Raw genomic sequence first — 19,559 nt, forward strand, 5'->3', positions numbered from 1 at the left:
GAAGGATAGACTTCAGGCTTTGCTTCCATATCCATAGAAAAGAAGTGGTTGAATGATGTTATCCAATAACTTTAATGGTGATTTTAGTGGGTACTTGAAACTGATTGGGAAGACGGTTGGGTCTTTTTCTTAATGTGTTTATTTATTTATAATTACACTGATTTATTTCCTGCCTTCTATGCTTTTTATAACTAATTTAAAGGCAGGGGCCTGTGATGTATGGAAATGTCACTTTTGCTTGCACTCCTGTCAGCCCCACTCCCAAATAATTATGTCTAGAGACCCCACTGCACTCGCCCTTTCATCTTTCCCTCTTAGCCCTCTATATCCCACTCTTCCATTTCCTAGACCAGGGATGGCGAACTCCAGTCCCCTAGTGCCACCAACAGGCCAGGTATTCAGAATATCCACAATGAATACGCATGAGATAGATTTGCACACAATGAAGCAGTGTATGCATATCTTTTGCATGCATATTTATTGAAAATATCCGGAAAACCTGGCCTGTTGGTGACACTAGAAGACTGGAGTTTGCTGTCCCTGTCTTAGACTATTATATCCATCTCCCAAACTATCCTCTCTCTCTCTCACCCAATACCCTTCAAACTGCTCCACCTTCATCTAGCCCTCTCTCAAGCTTCCCTTTTCACCTCACTCGGTCTCTGCTCCCAAATTGTTCCTCCACTGGCTTGTCTTACCCTCCTCAGCATTTCTGTCTCCCATCTCCCATCCTTTTCCTCCATTTCTATTTTTTTCTCAGCTCCCTGTTCCACCACCTTCTCTCTCCCTCAGCTGCCACTCGACTTCTATTTTTATTCCCAAGCACCATCTGCTCTTCCATTTCCTACATTCATCTCTCCTCTCACTGGTTTCCCCCTCTGCTACCTCTTCTCCTCCCCTACTTCCCCACCAGGCTCCTTCCAACTCTTCCAATACAAATTGAACTGTGCCCCCCAGCAGGCGGTAGAAGTAGGGCTTGCATGTTGACAAGTGAACAAAAAGAAGCCCCTGTGCCAGTGAAGAAAGACAAGTCTAGCTCACTAGCAAGGGAAAGGAACAGACACCATATAATACCAGGCGTGAGGAAAGAGCTCCATGCAGCTGTCAAGGAAGGAAAGTGATATTGCATGTCAGTGTTTGTAGGAGATTGGAACATGCCATCCAGGGATAGAAAGTAAGCCTGCCCTCCAGATCACCAGGACTGCCTAACCTGCTCCTTCCCCAATATACTTCCTGTGTAATCATGGAGGGGAGAGGCATCTGGGACCTGCAGCATGAACTCACCTGCAGGGACAGCTATGGGGCCAGGCGCTTCCAAAGTTTTCATCTCTGGGCCTGGTGAAGAAAGAGAGAAGAGAGCTTATTTTCAGCCACAGGGCACTCCTTTTATCTCTAGAGCTGAAAGACGCAGGGCTCAAGTTTCTCATGAACATGGACACATGATTGCACCATTTGCTCCCCTTTCACCCACTATAGATAGGTCATTGCTTTACCCAAATGAAAAATGAGAACCAGGTTTGACTGTGGTCAAATCCATGTAGAAGTGGATTTTTTTTTCTTAACCTCCTACAAGGCAAATAGTGAGGTAGGATTTCTAGTTCACATGTAGGCTACCAGTTCCATCCCTACTCTCTCCCAATGTATCAAAACTGGGAAGAAAACTGGTTATTTCAGAGTCAAGCTATGGCCACAATAGGATCATCCAAATGCCATCATCATCTACTATGACTCGATTCTAAGATCTTCAGTTTGGCTGATTTTGTGATTTTTGTTACTTTTGTCCAAGGCAGGTAATGTGGTGACTGGAGAAATGGTGGAGGAACTTATTCTTTCTGGAGCAGACATCATTAAAGTGGGGATTGGACCAGGTAAACCAAATGGGAGGGAGGAGGGATAGGAGACAGTAAGTATGGTTACTAACTGTTCCATTATTTAATGTTCAGTGTATGCTATACATATATTGTGCAGGACTCATTCTAATAAGAATTTTTGTTGACACTAAAAAAGAAAAACACTTTGCAAGACTGGCATTATTTAAAGATTTTTTCCTGCACTGACAGTAAACAGTTTGCTAAGTATAAAATCAATAGCAATGTGATGGTTTACTAAAGGCTACACCAGTCTCTGCACAAAAGAGACAGGATATAAAAGCTATAAAGCAGGACAAGATGAGAGCAAATAAGGCAGCAAACTAAGATGGCCACTCTTTGGGACTACATTTCCCATCTTTCCTAGCAGTTAGTTTCTGCCAAAATCCCTGTAAGGAGGGGCTAAGGTTAAGAGGTGCCATAAATGAGGGGAAGCTCAGAGCACAGGAAGAAGACAAGAGGAGAATTGAAAGAGGCACAGAGCAGTTCATCGGCATACGGTTTGGCCATTGAGGAGATTTCTGAGTGGAAGACCCAGAGCCTGACCTAAAAACAGCCTCAGCCTAAGCAAAGTCAAAATGTAAAGTTATTAAAAGACTTTTTCTTCCTCATTATGGAGACTTGGAGAAATGGGCATAGGGAAAGAAAGTAAGTTTGACACAGATTTTCTGGTAAATCTGGCCAGAAGAAAGAGGGAACAGAATGAGCTGTGTTAAGTTCTACCTAAGAATTTAAAGGGATGGTTTTATGCCTTGGAGGTAAAGCTTATGTTCCTGGTTTAGGGAGATAAACTGTAAGCAGAAAAGTAGAATAGCCAAGCGGGGCCTTGAAACCTGGCAGAAGCAAACCCCCTTTCATTGGAGAACAAATGTGTGGTAAACTAAGTTACTAACATGAGTTTAGAGATTGTGCTCCTACATTATAACAGCTTGCTTGGTTTCTTAACTGTGAGATTTAAAACTACAAAAGCAAGCAATGCTATTGCTAATTGTATGCAGGTGTGGATGTCAAGCCCTGTGCTATTGTTAATTGTATTGCAAAAGTGGAGGTAAAGCATTATAATCTGGAAATTGAGAGTTTAAATGTAGAGCAATCCCTGGAAACTACAGAAGAGTAAAGTTGTCACTACTAATTAGGTAGCAACTGTTTGTTGGTACTAGCATAGTTCAGAAGGTTGCATATAGACTCTACAAAAAGTAGAACTGAGTAGGTCAATTAAGAACCCTGAAACTAGTGGCAACTGAAGATCCACTGTTTGCTCTGTAACATGTCAGCATTGTTAGGGAATCGGGGCATGAAGGTATTTTGTTACTAGAAGCCCTTTAAATTGTAGAAACGAGTTATCATAAAACCAGTGAAAGACTAGTGAATGCTTAATTTGTACTGTGTTATATTAACATTTCTTTAAACCAGAAAGTATATTCAATCCTGCTATTAAATTAATGGAAATTAGGATTAATATTTGTTATTGAGATGCCAGAATCTGTCATAAGCAAATGAGAGCTGTGTGATTCTTCATTTTGAATGTTCCAGACTGTTGTTGGCTTATTGAAGAACTGCATTATTAAAGTCATAATATTAATAATATGGTTGTTAAGTTCTGTCTTTTGGATCTTTGAGAAAAGGGAACGTAGTCTGGCTTTACTGATCCAAAGCCTTAGCAGCAGGGAGAGACTCCCTTTCCTGGCCTCCTCACTGCCATGATAGCTGGTAGCCACAGGCCTACACTTAAAGCCAATACTCTGGACGAGAAGTGGCAAGTCACTACAATCAACAAAACTATTTTTTGTACCTTGCTTTATCAGTTGCGAAACAAGACTGCTATGAAGCTTGATCTATTTTCCTGTGCTTAACAACATCATTTACAAAGCAAAAGATGGCAATCCAATAGAGTCTCTCATGTACACAGAAAGATTTATACAAAAGAACTTTTACAAAAGAAGTATCTGAGCAGTGAAAAACAGGGCAGCTCATGTAAGGCAAGTAACAAATACCCAAAGAAATGAGAGCCCAATGTTCAATAATCTGTGTAAATCATCAATTGTGTGCATAAGTAGGCCTGCGGAGATTTATGCTAATATTTTACAAACTGTGTGGCAGGAGCTGTACAGTTTACAAAACAGTGCATATATATGTGCCCCCCAAAATACTCTCATATATGTCAGTACATGCGTATTTTTGTAATGCAGGTAAGCAAATGCTTTTAACATACTATGGGGTACTATTCAGCCATTGACTGGCTGGCAAAGTTAGCCAGATAAATGTATCTAACAGAGGATATAAGAGCCAGCACCCCCTCAGTGACAAGGATCATCTTATTCAAGCAAACAGTGACTGTCATATCCGACGCCAGCACCTCCTCCACAGAGAAGGGAGCAGCAGAAACCGCTCTACTGACATCTCAGCATAGTCAACCAGCCGTGCAGTCTCTCCTACAGTGGCAGTGGCAACAGGACCCAATCAATGGAACATCACCAAGTAGGCAGCGAAGGAGCTCCAGAATTGGAAGCTGGACACAGATGTGGGTTCATTGAGGTAGCTGCATTCTCCCCTTCCTCTTCACCATCATGGAAAATAAATGACAAGGTAAAAAATTCAGCATCATAGGAGCAGTTCCTTGCATGTCTTCTCTCTAAGCCACCATCTGTTTCCATGAATTAATTAGCAGGTGGAAAAGTATATAGATAAGTTCTGTAAAGTATGTGGATATACCACTTACAAAACAGTAACTTGTGTGTGTACCTCTGAACCCCACCCTGGAATACCTCTAACCTATCCTTTTTTATTTATTTATTTATTTATTTTATTTAAGAGTTTATATACCGCTTTTACAACAAATGTCAATCAAAATGGTTTACAACTGTTATTATACATAATAAATTATTCCCTTTCCTTTCCTTCCTGATTCCCTCACCATCTTCACCCTCTATGCCTCTATCCTCCTCCATCCCTTATTTATCTATCTATCTGTCCCTCTGCATAAAATTCCTTTTTCATTTCCCTTTGAGATCCCTTTTCCCTCTTCTAAGATCTTCTCTCTCCCTAGTCCTAGAACCCTTTCCCTTTTTCTCCCCAGTCCCAATCACTAAGATCCCTTTTCCTCTAATAAAGAACCAAATAAATTAACGGGACACAGAAATATTATACAATAATGCAATTTATATAAAATAAATAAAAAACAATATTTAAAATGCAAATATGTGCAAATGTATACAAATTTGCCCCAGAATTTGCTAACTCTTGCCAAAGAATTTTGAACAATCTTCCACGGAAAACCAAGGCTATAGGAATAACCAGCATGTGGTAACCCCCCCTGGTTAGCCACTAGATGTCCCTAGTATTCCACCAAAAGGAAGAGATACCACAGTTCAGCACCTCCTCCAGAGGCTGTCTGAGTAGGTAGACCTTTTATTATAAGTAAGGGCTAGGACAGAAGAAAGTGTGGCATTTGAGTCTGGATTTTGAAGGCTGAGGAACTCTTGTAGTTTTTCTTCATAGTGAGGCCTACCCCCTCACTAAGGGATCGTTTGAGGAGGCTATGCCTTTATGTGTAGTCCATGCCAGACTGGAAACTCCTCTATTTAGACTTAGAGTAAAATATTTTGATAATATTTTTTTCTGCTTTTTGAGAGTTGTTTACTGGACTGCACCCTGGGTGATGACTATTCCTCAGATCCAGAGACCAGGAAACTGAAGACTTGTCAATATCCTTCTAGGTCAGAGAAGGACTGCAGTGAGTATCACCTCAGAAAAGATTTAGAGATTTTGAAGTGAAGGATTTCTCTTTTGTGTGAGAGGAGGTTTTTTTGTCACCTCTACTCTCCAGTGGAGATTTAGCTAATAGTTTTGATCTCTGTCAGCTATAGACCATTCCTTCTGAAGGGTCACCAAGAACTGAGATTTGAGGAAGAAGGAAGCGGACCAGATTTGGAGACTCACCACTGGATCTAACTCCGGGACACAGGCACAGGCTGGGTAGAAGAAAACTACTTGGAACTCAGAACCGTTTCATCCTTTAAGAGGAGCCCACCCAAACTGGAATTTCCCGAGACTGGGACTCGCGCACACACTCAAGTGCAGGACTGTTACGAATCACCCAGGAACCTGAGTCATCACCTCGTACCACAGAGAAAAACATCCAGCAATAATTTCTGTTTATTAACGAGTTGGACATTGATTAACTTTTGGAACAAACAGTAAATTATTATTTGAACACCCAGTTCTGTGACCTGCTGATCTGTACCAGTCAAGCAGCACTACAGTGCCACTACAGATAAACAGACACTGATTACAGAAGCACCTCACCGCCCGAGCCATAAGCAGCAGCTTCCCCCCACTGAAAGGAACTACATGTTGGGGCTAAAGGAAGGGAGACAAGATAATAGTGAAGTTAGCCCATATCTACAAATTATTTTTGTGTGCCAAGTAGAAAAGTAAGGTAATGGTGAGACTTCATTTGAAGTTTTCTGTCCAGTTCTGGAGGCCATGTTTCCAAAAGGATATAGACAGAGTAGAGGTGGTCCAAAATATGGCTCACAAAATGGTACAGAGTCTGCACCATAAGCCTTATGATATTAGATAAAATGACCCAAAATGAATATACAAGACTCTTCATTTTTGAAAGGGGGTGTATTTCTCAGGAATTATCAGAGTTTATTACAACAATAAAAATAGTAGAAAAGTGGAACAAAAAATATTCATTATTCACGCAAAATATTGGGCTTTACTTTGGTGAACAGAAGTATGACACGCCACTTAGCTTTATGTGGCACCCCCTTGGCACAGCCAGTAGATGGTCCTAGGCCCTGTTTAGAATCTACACCCCCTGTGAGCCTTCCATCCTCTTCACCCCCTCCCAACCTGGAGGGCTGGGATTGGTTGCTTGGTCCTATTTAGTGAAGCCATTTTAATATTTAGTGTGGTCATTTTGAGTTAGCTTCAGAGCAGTGAGGATGCAGTTTTCCTACTACTTGGTGAGACCTCCCAGCCTTATTATGAACTTTATTTTTGATGCGATTCCTCTCTGTGCATATCCTGACAGAGGGTGGTCCTTCGATTAGTTGCAGGGAGACAGATTTTTGACAGATTCCCCTCGGGACTCCCACGAAGGGGCTGAAGACCTGTGAGCCTCAATCTATTCCCTGGGTGTGGCAAGCCCCAATGACAGTACCCAGCAGTGTGAGATTTTTGATGGCCAAAATGTATCCTGATTTTCCCAGAAGGGACTCCTGCTTAAACCTTGCACTCTTTGGAGAAGGCTTCCCCCCCTGGACATAAATGACAAGGGCTCTGGCCCAGCGTGATCGGGTGTTCATTCCATGCATTTGCATGGAGTGGCACATCCGGGAGGCGGCGGGCTGGTGGCAGCAGGAGAGACCGCACGCGCTCTCTCCTTCGGCCGCTCTGCTGGTTAGGCTCTGCTGGTGGCCCGTGGCCTCTCCTGCTGCATAAGCCCACTGATCTTCCTGCTCAGGGGTGGGGAGGGAGCAGAAGCTGGTCATGCTTTGTCAATGTGGATTCCAAGAGTCTGTGTACCCGGGTTTGCTTCTGTTTCTTTTTCTTAATAATAAAATTTCATACAGCATAATTTCTAAAACTCTCTACTGTGCACTTCCAGCATTTATTAATATTTCAAATTGACTTAGATCTGAGAGCCTAAAAGATGAGCAGGGATGTGACATAATGAGAGTGTATTGCACTTGCTTTCAATATATAAAAATTACCACCCCAACAATGTAATGAAAAGACAGCAGCTGCAAGCTTGCTACGTTATACAGGAGAAGAGCAGCAATGATTCTGATTTTTATTTAGGTAGTCATCCGGTGATTGTGTATTTGGAAAAAGTATTAATTTGCTTCATTGGAGTGTCTTCAGGAACATTTTTAAAAAAATACCTTTTATTACAAAATAGGAATGGGTAAATCACACAGCCAGCTGTGCGTTTCTGAAAACTGCAGCTGACATTAAAAATCATTTGAGTATAAAGCAATTCTTGAACTTGGAAAACAAAAGAAAATGTTGTTATAATGTTCCTTACTTCATAATCCTTCTCCCACCCTGGTTATGCATGAAGCTGTTGCCTTTGATATTAAAGCCCTCCGTCTCATTGCAGGATTTATTTTTAATTTAATTATAAAATTTATACACCCCCCCCCCCCCCACCCATTCCACTGTTTTGTGGTGGGGTACATCAGAAACATATGTGGCCCCACCCAGGGGTTATGACCTGTGTGGTAATGGATTCCCCCTCTGTGAATATACTGCTGAGGGGAACTGTCCCTATAAACCAGCAAACTCACCGAAATGAAACAACACGGCTTTTATTTTTGCTGGAGGTGAATTGCATTAAGAGCTATGCATTTTTTTTTAAAAAAGGTTAAATACATATATCCAGTATAGTATCTGTAAACAATGCAGGTTTAAAATAACATGCTTCACTTAGATAAATCACAGTGGATGTGGTATATCTCTACAGTTTTCTGGTACCAAGACCTGGTATTTCTTTGTTTTATTTTCAAATCTGTTTTATTAATTTGTGAACATAGGAGAACAACAAATACATTCTACCGCACGCATTGATGGGTACTCTTCACACCTCCAATGCCTTAACAAATACCATATAACAAACTAATCACTCAGTTACATCCATCATTTAACATTTAAACCCCTCCTGAATTACCAGTGAGCTCACTCTGTCCTCTGGGAGTATATAATACTACACTAGTCACTGGGCCCCTGTATTGTTCATGCATAAGCAAAGACTATTTTCTACCAATTCCATCCCAATGTGTTCTGCAGCGCTCAGCCTCCTTTAGCACAAAGAAGTTAGCAGTCAAGTGTACATCAATATTGAAGCCAATATTGAAGATGCTAGTGTAGCTGTAATGAACAAATGGATGCCCCTTTCATCCCTTATTGTATGTTAATAGGGGCTGGGCCTCAAAGGTTAATGTTTAACAGCTCAAAACTAGATTAATTTGTAATCCATGAGGTTTTAATGGCAAAACAGATAAACACTGCCTTCTGTGTAATGGAGAATGTCACAATAGACAGCAACTCAGAATTTACCAGTGTCCTGAATCAGTGATTACTCTGTCGTGTGGGTGTGCATATCCGACTACTCACCAATGTCCCCTCTAAGGATTGGGTGGCTGTGAGCAAAAATGTTTGTGAACAAAGATTTTTGGTTTCATTACTCTGTGAGCCCCTCGGGCCGCAGTGGACTCCATTCACCATGCCTCCTCTCTCTATGGGCTGTGGTGCCCCCCCCCCCCCCCCCAACTGATCCCTGCTCCTCGGAAGCAAAGGGAGGAGTTGAGTTTGACTGGATTACAAACTGGTTGCGTGACAGACAATGGATAGTAGTGGTAAATGAAGTTCACTTCAAGGAAAGAAGGATGATTATAGTGCCTTAGGGTTGGTTCTATTCAAAAGCTTTGTGAGTGATAATTAAGAGGGGTTGGTGAGTAAAGTTTACTTTTTTTTTGCAGATTGGCAGACATAATAAGCGATCTAAGAAAGCTTGAGGAATGGTCCAGTGCTTAGCAGCTAACGTTCAGTGCTACAAAGTGCAAAATCATGCCTTTTTGAGGTGCAGAAATCCAAAGGCGCAATAAATAATTGGGATGACATACTGGTACACCAACAGCAGAGAGATCTTGGGATGATCATGTTTGATGATTTCAAGGCAGTGAAATAGTGCGACATAGCGATGGCCAGAGCCAGAGAAATACTAGCGTATGTAGGAAGCAGTAGAGCCAGTAGAAAAAGGAGGCAATAATGCTTCTTTACAGGCCATTAGCGAGACCTCGCCTGAAGGATTGTGGGGGAAATTTTGAGTAACCTACACAGGTGCAAAGTACATGGGAAATTTTCTGCCAGCATAATTTTCAGTAAATTTTCAAAGGTAAACTTCCCAAGAAAATAGAAACATAGAAACATAGAAAAGACAGCAGAAACGCTTTAACTGGTCCATCCAGTCTGCTCAGCAAGCTTAAGGTGGTAACTGCCACTCTGTGCAAGTTATGCTCATATTTCTCTTAAAGGTAGTTACTGTCGCTCTTTGCAGTTATCCCCAAACCCTATGATACCCATAAAAATTTCATCAAGTAACATTTTTTTACTGGGTGATGAGATTTCTTGAAAATTCAGAAAGTGTTGCTTGATGTGCTTTTCTTATGGACTTGGCCATAGAAGCAGTCCTGTGCTTTTTCCCTTTTGTTTGCGAATCAGTATCCCAGACGATAGAAGTCAGGGCCCTCTTGGTTGTTGTCTGAATCCAATTCCTCTTTTCCCCCCACCATCCAATCGGGGAACATCTATTAAGGGTAGTAACTGCTGTACCAGCAAGTTACCCCCCTGCATGCTATTCTGCATTTCTATCCTCTGGCCGTCTAAGCGGGGAACAATGCTGCAGTTCTAATAAAAGCATCAAGGCTTATTGGTTAAGGGTAGTAATTGGCTAAGGGTAATAATTTCCATGCCTTCTGCTAAGGGTAGATGTAATATTTTTTCATTGAATGACTCCTCTTTGTTGAGTGGTTCTCTTTACCCTGTTAAGTATCCTTGGACTTATCACTGTTTAATCTTATTTTGTCATACTGAAATTGTCCCAGTGCCATTGTATAACTCTAATTAATATCTATATAGAGATCTCAACATTTTAGATATGGATTCATTGGTAGACAATTTGGATTCCTTTGCTGATAACTTTTCTTCGTTATCTATCAAAGAACAAGTAGATATTTGGAATAGTGTTTTAACAATTGCAATTGATAGATCTGCTCCTCTTAAACAGCAAACATTTAGTTTTGTTTCTTCTCACCCATGTAACCATCAAGGTCTGAGGATGTTAAAAAGACAAGCACACTATTACAAATGGAATTGGCAAAACAATAAGTCTTCGGATAATAAGAGGAGATGTTCAGAAGCAAACAGGCATTATTTTTCTGAGGTTCTCATGGCAAAGAAGAAATATTTTCCAATAGTATTCGTTCTGCTGAAAACCACACAAAGCAGTTGTTAGTAAACAAATTGGCTAATCAATCATTGTTAGCTCTGTCTGTGAATTCTAATCTTTCAGCAAACTCATTTGCTTTATTCTTCTCAGAAAAAGTGGAGAATTTGTGCAATTACTTTTCTACTAATTCTCTACCAGTTGTTAGTTGTTCTGCTTCGAAATTCTCCTTATTAAATGAAATCAGTAGTGTGGGTGTTAGTCTCCTTTTGAAGAGCCTCCATCTCACTACTTCAGTCTCAGACCTTTTTCCTTCCAAGTTATTGTTGGAACCATCTCTTTCTCTTTCTGAGCAGATTTCTCAAATTGTCAATAAATCATTATCTAGTAGTTGTTTTCCTAATCAACTGAAAATTGCAAGAGTTAAACCGATTCTAAAAAAAATATTCTCTAGGCCTGAACATTTGGGCAAATTGTAGACCAATTGCCAATTTACCAATATTGTCTAAAATTATTGAGAAAGTAGTTTTTAATCAACTTAATGACTTTGTTATTAAGACAAATGTGTTACATCCTAATCAGTCTGGTTTCCGTTCTAACCATAGTATGGAGCTGACATTGCTTTCAGTAACCCTTGATATCAGACTTCACTTTGAATTAGGTGATGCTGCAATTACTGCATTTTTTGTATGAGTGCAGATTTTAATACCATCAATCAGTCCTTGCTGATAAATCGCTTGGGAGAAATTGGTCTTGTGGATGGAGTTTTAAATTGGTTTACATCTTATTTCATGGATCATTCATTTTGTGTGTATTGGGATACTGAAATATCTGATATCAGACGTCTGTCAATAGAAGGCCTTCAAGGCTCTATACGTTCTCCTCCTTTGTTTAATATTTTCATTTCACCGTTGGCTACTCTTATTCAAGAACATGGGTGTCGGCCTTCATTTTATGCTGACGACATTCAGATTAACTTATTTGTTAAAACTCACTCTAATTTTGATCTTAGTGTTCTAAATTCTTGTTTAGATTCATTTGCTTCTTGGTTATTTGATTACCATCTGTGAGTGAATCCTGAAAAATCTGAGGCACTTTAGTTTTAATCTCAGATCCTCTATTCCTTCTCTGATTCCTATTATGGCTGGTACTTATATTCTCTTAAAAATTACTGTATCCACTTTGAGTGTGGTTTTGAACTCTCAACTTTCCATGGCTCATCAAATTTCCTCTGTTCAGAAAGCCTTCTTTTATCTTAGATATATTCGTCGGTTATGGTATCTTCCGGAGCTTCATGATATGAATACTTTAATACATGCATTTATAACATCCAGAATTATTGTAATTCCTTGTTGTTAGGTCTACCTAACTATCAAACAAAAAGATTATAACTACTTCAGAATACATTAGCTAGACTGATTTTTGGTCTCAAGAAATATGATTACATATCTCCTATTTTAATACAATTACACTGGCTTCCGATTAATTATCATATTGATTTTAAAGTTCTATGTCTAACTTTTTGAGCTTTACATACTGGGTTTCCGTTATATCTGGCTGAACTTTTATCTCCTTATACCACAACGTGTTCTCCTCGTTCTCCTCAGATGAGCTACTTTTTTACCTTCATCTTCTGTGATTCGTTTAGAATCTACTAGAGATTCTTCTTTCAGTTATCAGGCTCCTATGCTGTGGAACGCCTTGCCACTGGAAATTAATGCTGAGGCTAACTATACTAAGTTCAAGAAGGCAGTTAAAGCTTTACTTTTTAAACAGGCATTTAATACCTCCCTGCAAACAATTTTAGCTTGTAAATAGGTAATAACATCTTCCTGTTAATGAATTTTTTTTTTATCATCGATGTGTATATTATGTCTCTTTTGGTTTATTTTAGGTAATTGTATTAAAAACTGTTTTTGATTGATTGTAATATTAATTTAGTTTTATTATATTCCCCTTGACTGTGTTTATCTTTTTTATTCTCTTTTGTTTTTTTAAATGTATCCCTGCATGGTTAACATGCTTTACAAGTGGCATATAAAATTGTAATAATAATAATTTTAATAATAATAATAACCGCCAGACCAGCAAGTTAAGTTACTCCCCTGCATGCTTTTCTCATTTCTGTCCTCTAAAATTTAGAGATCCAAAGTGTTTATTCCATGCCCCTTTGAATTCTTTGACTGCTTTCATCTTCACCATATTTTCTGAAAGGGCATTCCAAGCATCCACCACCCTTTCCATGAAGAAATATTTCCTGACATTGGTTCTCAGTTGTCCCCCCTGGAGTTTCTTTTCGTGGCCCCTAATTCTATTGTTTTCTTTCCAATGGAAAAGGTTTGAAATTCGTACATTAATAAAACCTGTCGGGTATCATCTGAAAGTCTGTATCACATCTTCCTTGAACCGCCTCTCTTCCAGGTATACATGTTCAGATCCTTCAGCCTTTCCTCAAAGGTCTTCCAATACAGACACCCACACCATTTTGGTTGCCTTTCTCTGGACTGCCTCCATTCTATCCATCTTGAGAAACGGACTCCAGAACTAAATTTAATACTCCAGGTGAAGCCTCACCAAGGGACCTGTACAAGGGCATTATCACCTCATTTTTCTTACTGGCTATTCCTCTCTCTATGCAGCCCAGCATTCTTCTGGCTTTAGCTATCACCTTGTCACATTGTTGCGCCATCTTCGGATTACCAAAACACTATTACCCCAAGATCCCTCTCTCAGTCCATGCACATCAGTCTATCACCCTCCATCACATTTTGGATTACCACACACCAGATGCATGACTCTGCACTTCTTGGCATTGAATCCCAGCTGCCAAATCTTCAACCACTCTTAAAGATTTCTTAAATAACTTTTCATTCTCTCTGTTCCTTCAGGCATGTCTACTCTTTTGCCGATCTTACTATCATCTGCAAACAGACAAACTTTACCTTTGATCCCTTCTACAATGTCACTTACAAAGATATTGAACAGAACAAGTCCCAAAACAGATCACTGTGGCACTCCACTTACCAGCGATCTCTCTTGAGAGGTAGGTTCCATTTACCATTAGATGCTGTCTCCTATCAATCAACCAGTTTGTAACGCATGCCACCACCCTGGTGCTCATTCCCAAGTTTCTCATCTTCTTCACAAGCCTCCTATGTGGGACCGAATCAAAGCTTTGCTGAAATCCAAATAGATCACATTGAGCGCTCTTCTTCGATCCAGTTCTCTAGTCCCACCAATAAAAAGAAATCAATCAGATTTGTTTGAAAGGAACTTCCCCAGGTGAATCCATGCTGCCTCAGGTCCAGCAACCCATCATATAGTAGATAGTTTATTTATTTATTTTAAAAGATTTCTATACTGTCTTTCACAAATAATAATTTGACCAAAACGGTTTACAAATATTAGAATAACATCAGATAAAATAAAAACATCTAATTAAATAGTTCATTATCCTTTCCTTTAGCAACGTCTCCATTAATTTTCCCACCACCGTTGTAGCTTCCAGCCTCCTCTCTGATACCACTCTTGTGAAGCGGGACCACCACCACTTCTTTCCAATCCTGCAACACCACTCCCATTTCCAGGGAACTATTGCTACTTGAAAATGTGTTTAACATTTATGTGTGTACTTTGCACCTGCTTTTTGTGTGGGCACAGACATTTGTGATGGAACGGTAAAACCTTGTTACAGTTTCCAACACACAGAATACTGTAAAGAATTATATAAAAGGGATCGATGTCTGTCTATCCATTCATAGGCACTAACTCTCGATAAAAGGGATCGTAATTCACGAAATTTGGCATGCATAAAGAAAATATGAATATCTGACGAGTTTGAAAACCAAAAATATCTGATATTTTCTGAGAGTTGAGCCTTTGAAAGAAACTCCATTGCTTTCAACGTGAAACTGTTAGAAGCTGTTAAAATGCTGATCAGTGCTCCATTACAAATGTCCTCCCCCCCACCCACACACACACACAAAACCATCCAGCACTGACACAGAGCAACAGAGGCAGAGAGACAGGGAAAATAACTAAAGCAGCTGATGATTAGAAGGCACCAGAAGGTACTTTCAAAGCTTTCCCCACATTTCCAAAGTCACACGCACACACAACCTCATACAAATTCTGAAACCCACTACCTCACACCTCCATACATACACTCCTGCCCCAACTCCCCATATACGCTGCTCATCTGTCACCCACACACATACACCCCTTACTCCCTCACAAAGAACATATTCCCACCTACACACCTCCATGTAAACCTACAACCCATACATTCCTACATCAACATACATACCCACAGTCACACCTACCATACCAACTCCTCTTACACCCCATTCACCTACCACCCACATACACATCCTCCATATACACCACAAACACACATCTCTTACCCTACACTACACACACACTCACCCTTCATGAAAAACCACAACCCACACTCTACTACACTCGCACTCCCCTACTCACATATCCCCCACAAAGCCACACATTCCTATTCCTGCATACCTCCACTCACCTGTCCAACTACCCTCATTCACCACACACATTCTTACGTGCCCACCACAAATACACCACACACAAACCCATAACTCATACACTTTCACAGCCTCACCCCCACGTAAACCCATTACCCACACACGGCTTCACCCACCATGCTTGCAACCACACACATCCCCCTGCACAACCCCAGCCACTCCCACATATAATACACTCCTACCCAACTCACCTACGTCCCCAATATCCACACTTCCTAAGCCCCCCCCCCCCCCCAACAACGCCACCACATGTCCTCCATGACCACACACCATACTCCTTCTACCAATCTACCGATGGAAAATATTCCCAGAGCCATACCTCTACAAGCTTTCCTTATTTGTTTTGGTTATGGGTAACTTTCACCTCTTGAGTAAACATGGAGATTTAACTTTGTGGGGATAACTTTCAAAGGTGTGCATGAGGCGTTTGCGCAATATACATGCGTAAGTAACTTGTATGTGTGGTAAGCAAATTTTCAAAAGAGTGGGGGTGTGCATGTTCTGCCGCAGCAACACGGAAATATGTGTGTGTGTGTGTACAAGGAGGGCATTCCGGGGCAGGGTCTGGATGCGCATATTTACATATCTTATAAACGGAGCGCATGCAAATGTCATCAGACATGCGCGCACACTTTTACAGCCGCTATTTAAGCCGCAGAATTTAAACCTCACTTGTCTTTTGGGAGCCGGTGCTTGCAGCAGCGATGGAGTTCGTGCTGGAGACTGGAGATTGATGGGAGTTGGAGTGTTGGCAGTTGATTTGTTGGAATGGTTTTGTCTGTTAATAATTATCTATGTGCAGTTTTGTTTTGGTTTTTTTCTTGCTTTTTCTATGATTTCTTGTGTGTTTGACAGTTTGTCACTCAGTCTACCTCAGGTTGTGTCTGCTTTCTTTGTTTCAATGTCTGTGTGTCTGCATTTGAAGAGAGTTATGTGACTGATATTTGTGAGGGTGGGGCCTTTCTTTAGTGGTGGTGGGAGAGAGTGTGCTGAGGTGGGTGAGGGTGCACTGCTGGTGCTGTCGGGTACTGCAGTGAGAGCTATAAATGTGTGGATTTTGTGGAATTTGCGTCAGTAGAAGGAGAGACAACAGAAAAGGAGTTAACCATGGTCCTTTCTGAGGAGCGAGTGGTTTGCTGGTTTAGGTTTAATAAGGAAACCATTTTATACCCCTGCCAGCAGGTGGAGGTGGATCTTCAACACAAAGAGGTCACACCTTGTAAATCTACCTCAAAGTCCCTATAGCCCTGGCTTTTTTTTTTGCCCTGGCAACTTCCAGACCCCTCATCTGTCTCACTCTGTATTTAAGAGCAAATCAGGAGTGCAAATTAATATACGTTTTTTTTTTCCTATTGATAGCACCAGCAGCAAAAGGTGTCTGAATTTTACAACATTGATCATTTTCCATCAATTTTGGGGGTAATCAGGACACCTACTGGGAGTGAAGCCAGCTACAGAAACCGCAGGGTCTTCCACTCTCTCAACATGCAGGTGGTCTGCAATGCCAGAAGTCATACTTAGGTTTTGTGGCTCCTGCCATAATGCCTATTTTCTGTCATAGCCAGGCCTTCATGAGCACTTTAAGCATGGTGACATCACCAGGGAATGACTTCTCGGTATATATGCAGCTCATACAACAACCAGTCTCTAACAACCATTGCTCTTTTTTTTTTTTCATTCAGTTTCAAACAGGCCTTGCAGCTCTGCACGAGGAGGCTCACTCCTGCCTCACTGAGGCCCAGCAACAGTGCACTCCACACTTGCCTCTCTAATACTATTCTTCTCTGCCTTCTTCCCCACAGGTGATAGAGTATCTCCACAAAACCTGGCTCTGATCCCCCTAGCAAGCCCCGAGAGTGCAGCAGAGGAGTGCTGCACTCTCGGGGCTTGCTAGGGGGATCATAGAGAGGACTTTTGGCATACTCAGAAGCCACGTTACATCCCTGGAGAAACAGTGGGGCTGCAGAGCAGGCATCTCCCTTAGGTCCTGTGACATTTTCTTAGCCTACTGCATGCTCCGTAATCTAGCAAAGTCCCATAACCTGTCTCCTCCTAAGGGCCACAGCCCACTGATACCGAAGAGGAGGAAAAGCAGGCAGAAACAGAAAGAGTGCTTGAAGATGTGCGCTGCCATGCCTATGACCAGGCTGTCTATATAAGGAATACATGGATGATGCAGAGACACTTTTAAAGTAAGTAAATATTTATTTACATGATATGTTCTAAGAGCTCTTTCTCTCTCTCTCTTTCTTTATCTATATATATATTTTTTTTCCCCAGATATGCTTATTTGCATGGCCACCCCCTGCTTTTCGCTGCCAGTGGTTCCCTCAGGTGAGTTTCAGCAGGGTGCAGTCTGAGCTGGCACTGCCCTCTGAGAGGGAAGAGCTTGAAGTAAGAGCCATAGCTGGCAAGGCTTCTTGCACAGCTGTGGCATGGTGATGGGAGAGGAGAGAGCCATAAGACAGCCCAGAAACCTGTTATGGTTAATGGTGTTTGGGTGGGTCCTTGGACACTGTGGCAGCTGACCACGGCCACGGGGGGGCAGTCCCGTGAGGGACCACAGTGATAGGCTAGACTCTGGACACACAAACACAGATTTGAATCTTTTATTAAACAGTTTGAATGTCCACCAGAGGTGGCAGTAGTGAGTAGTGGTTGTAGGGCCTGGCGCGTCTCACACAGAATGCTGGAACAGCGGATCCTCTGCAAGGCAGTGCTGTAGTGGAAAGAGACTGAGAGTTATGAGCACACAATAACATTCAGAGTCCCAATGTAGAAATAGGAGAAGCTCCGAGACAGGGAGAGCAGGCCCTCGAGGAGCGAGTACCGGTTTCCTGATAGCACCTGAAAGAAGCAAAGAGGCCCCCGAGGAGCAGGTACCTCGTTAGAGACCCTGAAGGGTAGTAGTTCCAGATAGCGCTGGAGTGGCAGAGTAGCTTAGGAACAGAGAGCGAATCCCATCTGTAAGACTTCCTGTTGCTAACTCAACGAGTTAGCAAATACTGTAGCCAGATATACCCGGAAGTCGTGACGTCAGAACAGGGGAACGCCCCTGAGGTTCGCGCCAACGTAGAGTTAAAGATGAGGGCGGTGTGCGCGTGCACGCCCTAGAGTTACCTTGAAAGAGAATGGCGGGAGGCAGCACCAAAGCCGGTCCGGGGATGCCGGAGAGAATGGCAAGCAGACGCCGTGGCGGCCATCAGTCCAAGGTGAGCGGGAGGAGCCGAGAGTAGAGAGAGGTAGGCGGGGCGAAGCTGTTGAAGACCGACGGACGCAACAGAAACCATCCTCTGTAGGATGCGCTCCAGCACATCCCAATACAGTGGAGCTCTCCCTGCATGCAGTTTAGTAGGTTGGCTATCCTCCCAGTTTGTGCCATCATCCTCTCCTCAAAGGCATTTAATGGCACCTCTGGGGCAGCTATAGGAGGCTGTATTGGCTCTTCAGCACTCTATGAAAAGGTGGCATCTTGCTCATCCTCTGCGGAAAGCTGAGGTGACTGTGGATCTTCAAAGGACATCAGGGATTCATCCTCTAGTTGCAACTCCACCTACTCATTCTTCTCCATTCTAGCATCTGCTGGCTGTCCTTCACCTCCAGCCTCTGTGTTGGCATCTCCCTCTGTGTGTGTTGCCTGCTCTGCTGATGACAGGCCAGGCGTTTCCATATGCTTCTTGTACACCTGCGTGACTACAGAACGGCCTCTCTGAAGGACTGACCTTTTCTCCATCTGCAGGAGCAGGTTACTTTGTCCAGTCTGCTATATAGCAGACAAACTTTGGATAGCTATAGATAAGGACAGTCTTACTCATATGAGGGAAAGCACACATGCATGGTACATATGTATAGCAAGAAAGCCTTAATGGCACCAAGTTGAATTGACCTTGTGTGCCTTCTGAGCAGGCAGTATCACATTGGCTGATACCTGACACTGTTGCTTCATCCATGGTGGTCAAAACCTTCTGTTCGATGGCAGAAAAGAGCTGAAATGAAGGACCTTTGTCGTGCATTGCAGCCTGTTTTTCTTTGGCCTTCGTGAGGAGATCCTTCCATTTTTTATAGATCCTCTATATTGTAGATATGGAAAATGGTTCAGCTTGTTCACCATAACTTGTCAGATTTTTTCTTTCTGATAGGCATTCACTTTAGTGGATGTTTGGCCTCATAAATGGATCTGGCCTTCAG

The 19,559-nt window shown here is 41.9% G+C and overlaps 1 protein-coding gene across 2 annotated transcripts in view; it reads left to right on the forward strand.

Moving 5' to 3' along the window:
* The window catches only part of GMPR (guanosine monophosphate reductase), a 178,862-nt gene that overhangs the window by 36,166 nt on the left and 123,137 nt on the right, over positions 1-19,559 (forward strand). For both annotated transcript variants that reach the window (XM_029590695.1, XM_029590696.1), the window contains exon 5: positions 1,787-1,868. In XM_029590695.1, coding sequence (XP_029446555.1) covers positions 1,787-1,868 — 82 coding nt within the window. The remainder of the gene's footprint in view (positions 1-1,786; positions 1,869-19,559) is intronic.

This window comes from Rhinatrema bivittatum, chromosome 2 (genome assembly GCF_901001135.1).
Source record: "Rhinatrema bivittatum chromosome 2, aRhiBiv1.1, whole genome shotgun sequence".
In the NCBI taxonomy this organism is placed as follows: Eukaryota; Metazoa; Chordata; class Amphibia; order Gymnophiona; family Rhinatrematidae; genus Rhinatrema; species Rhinatrema bivittatum.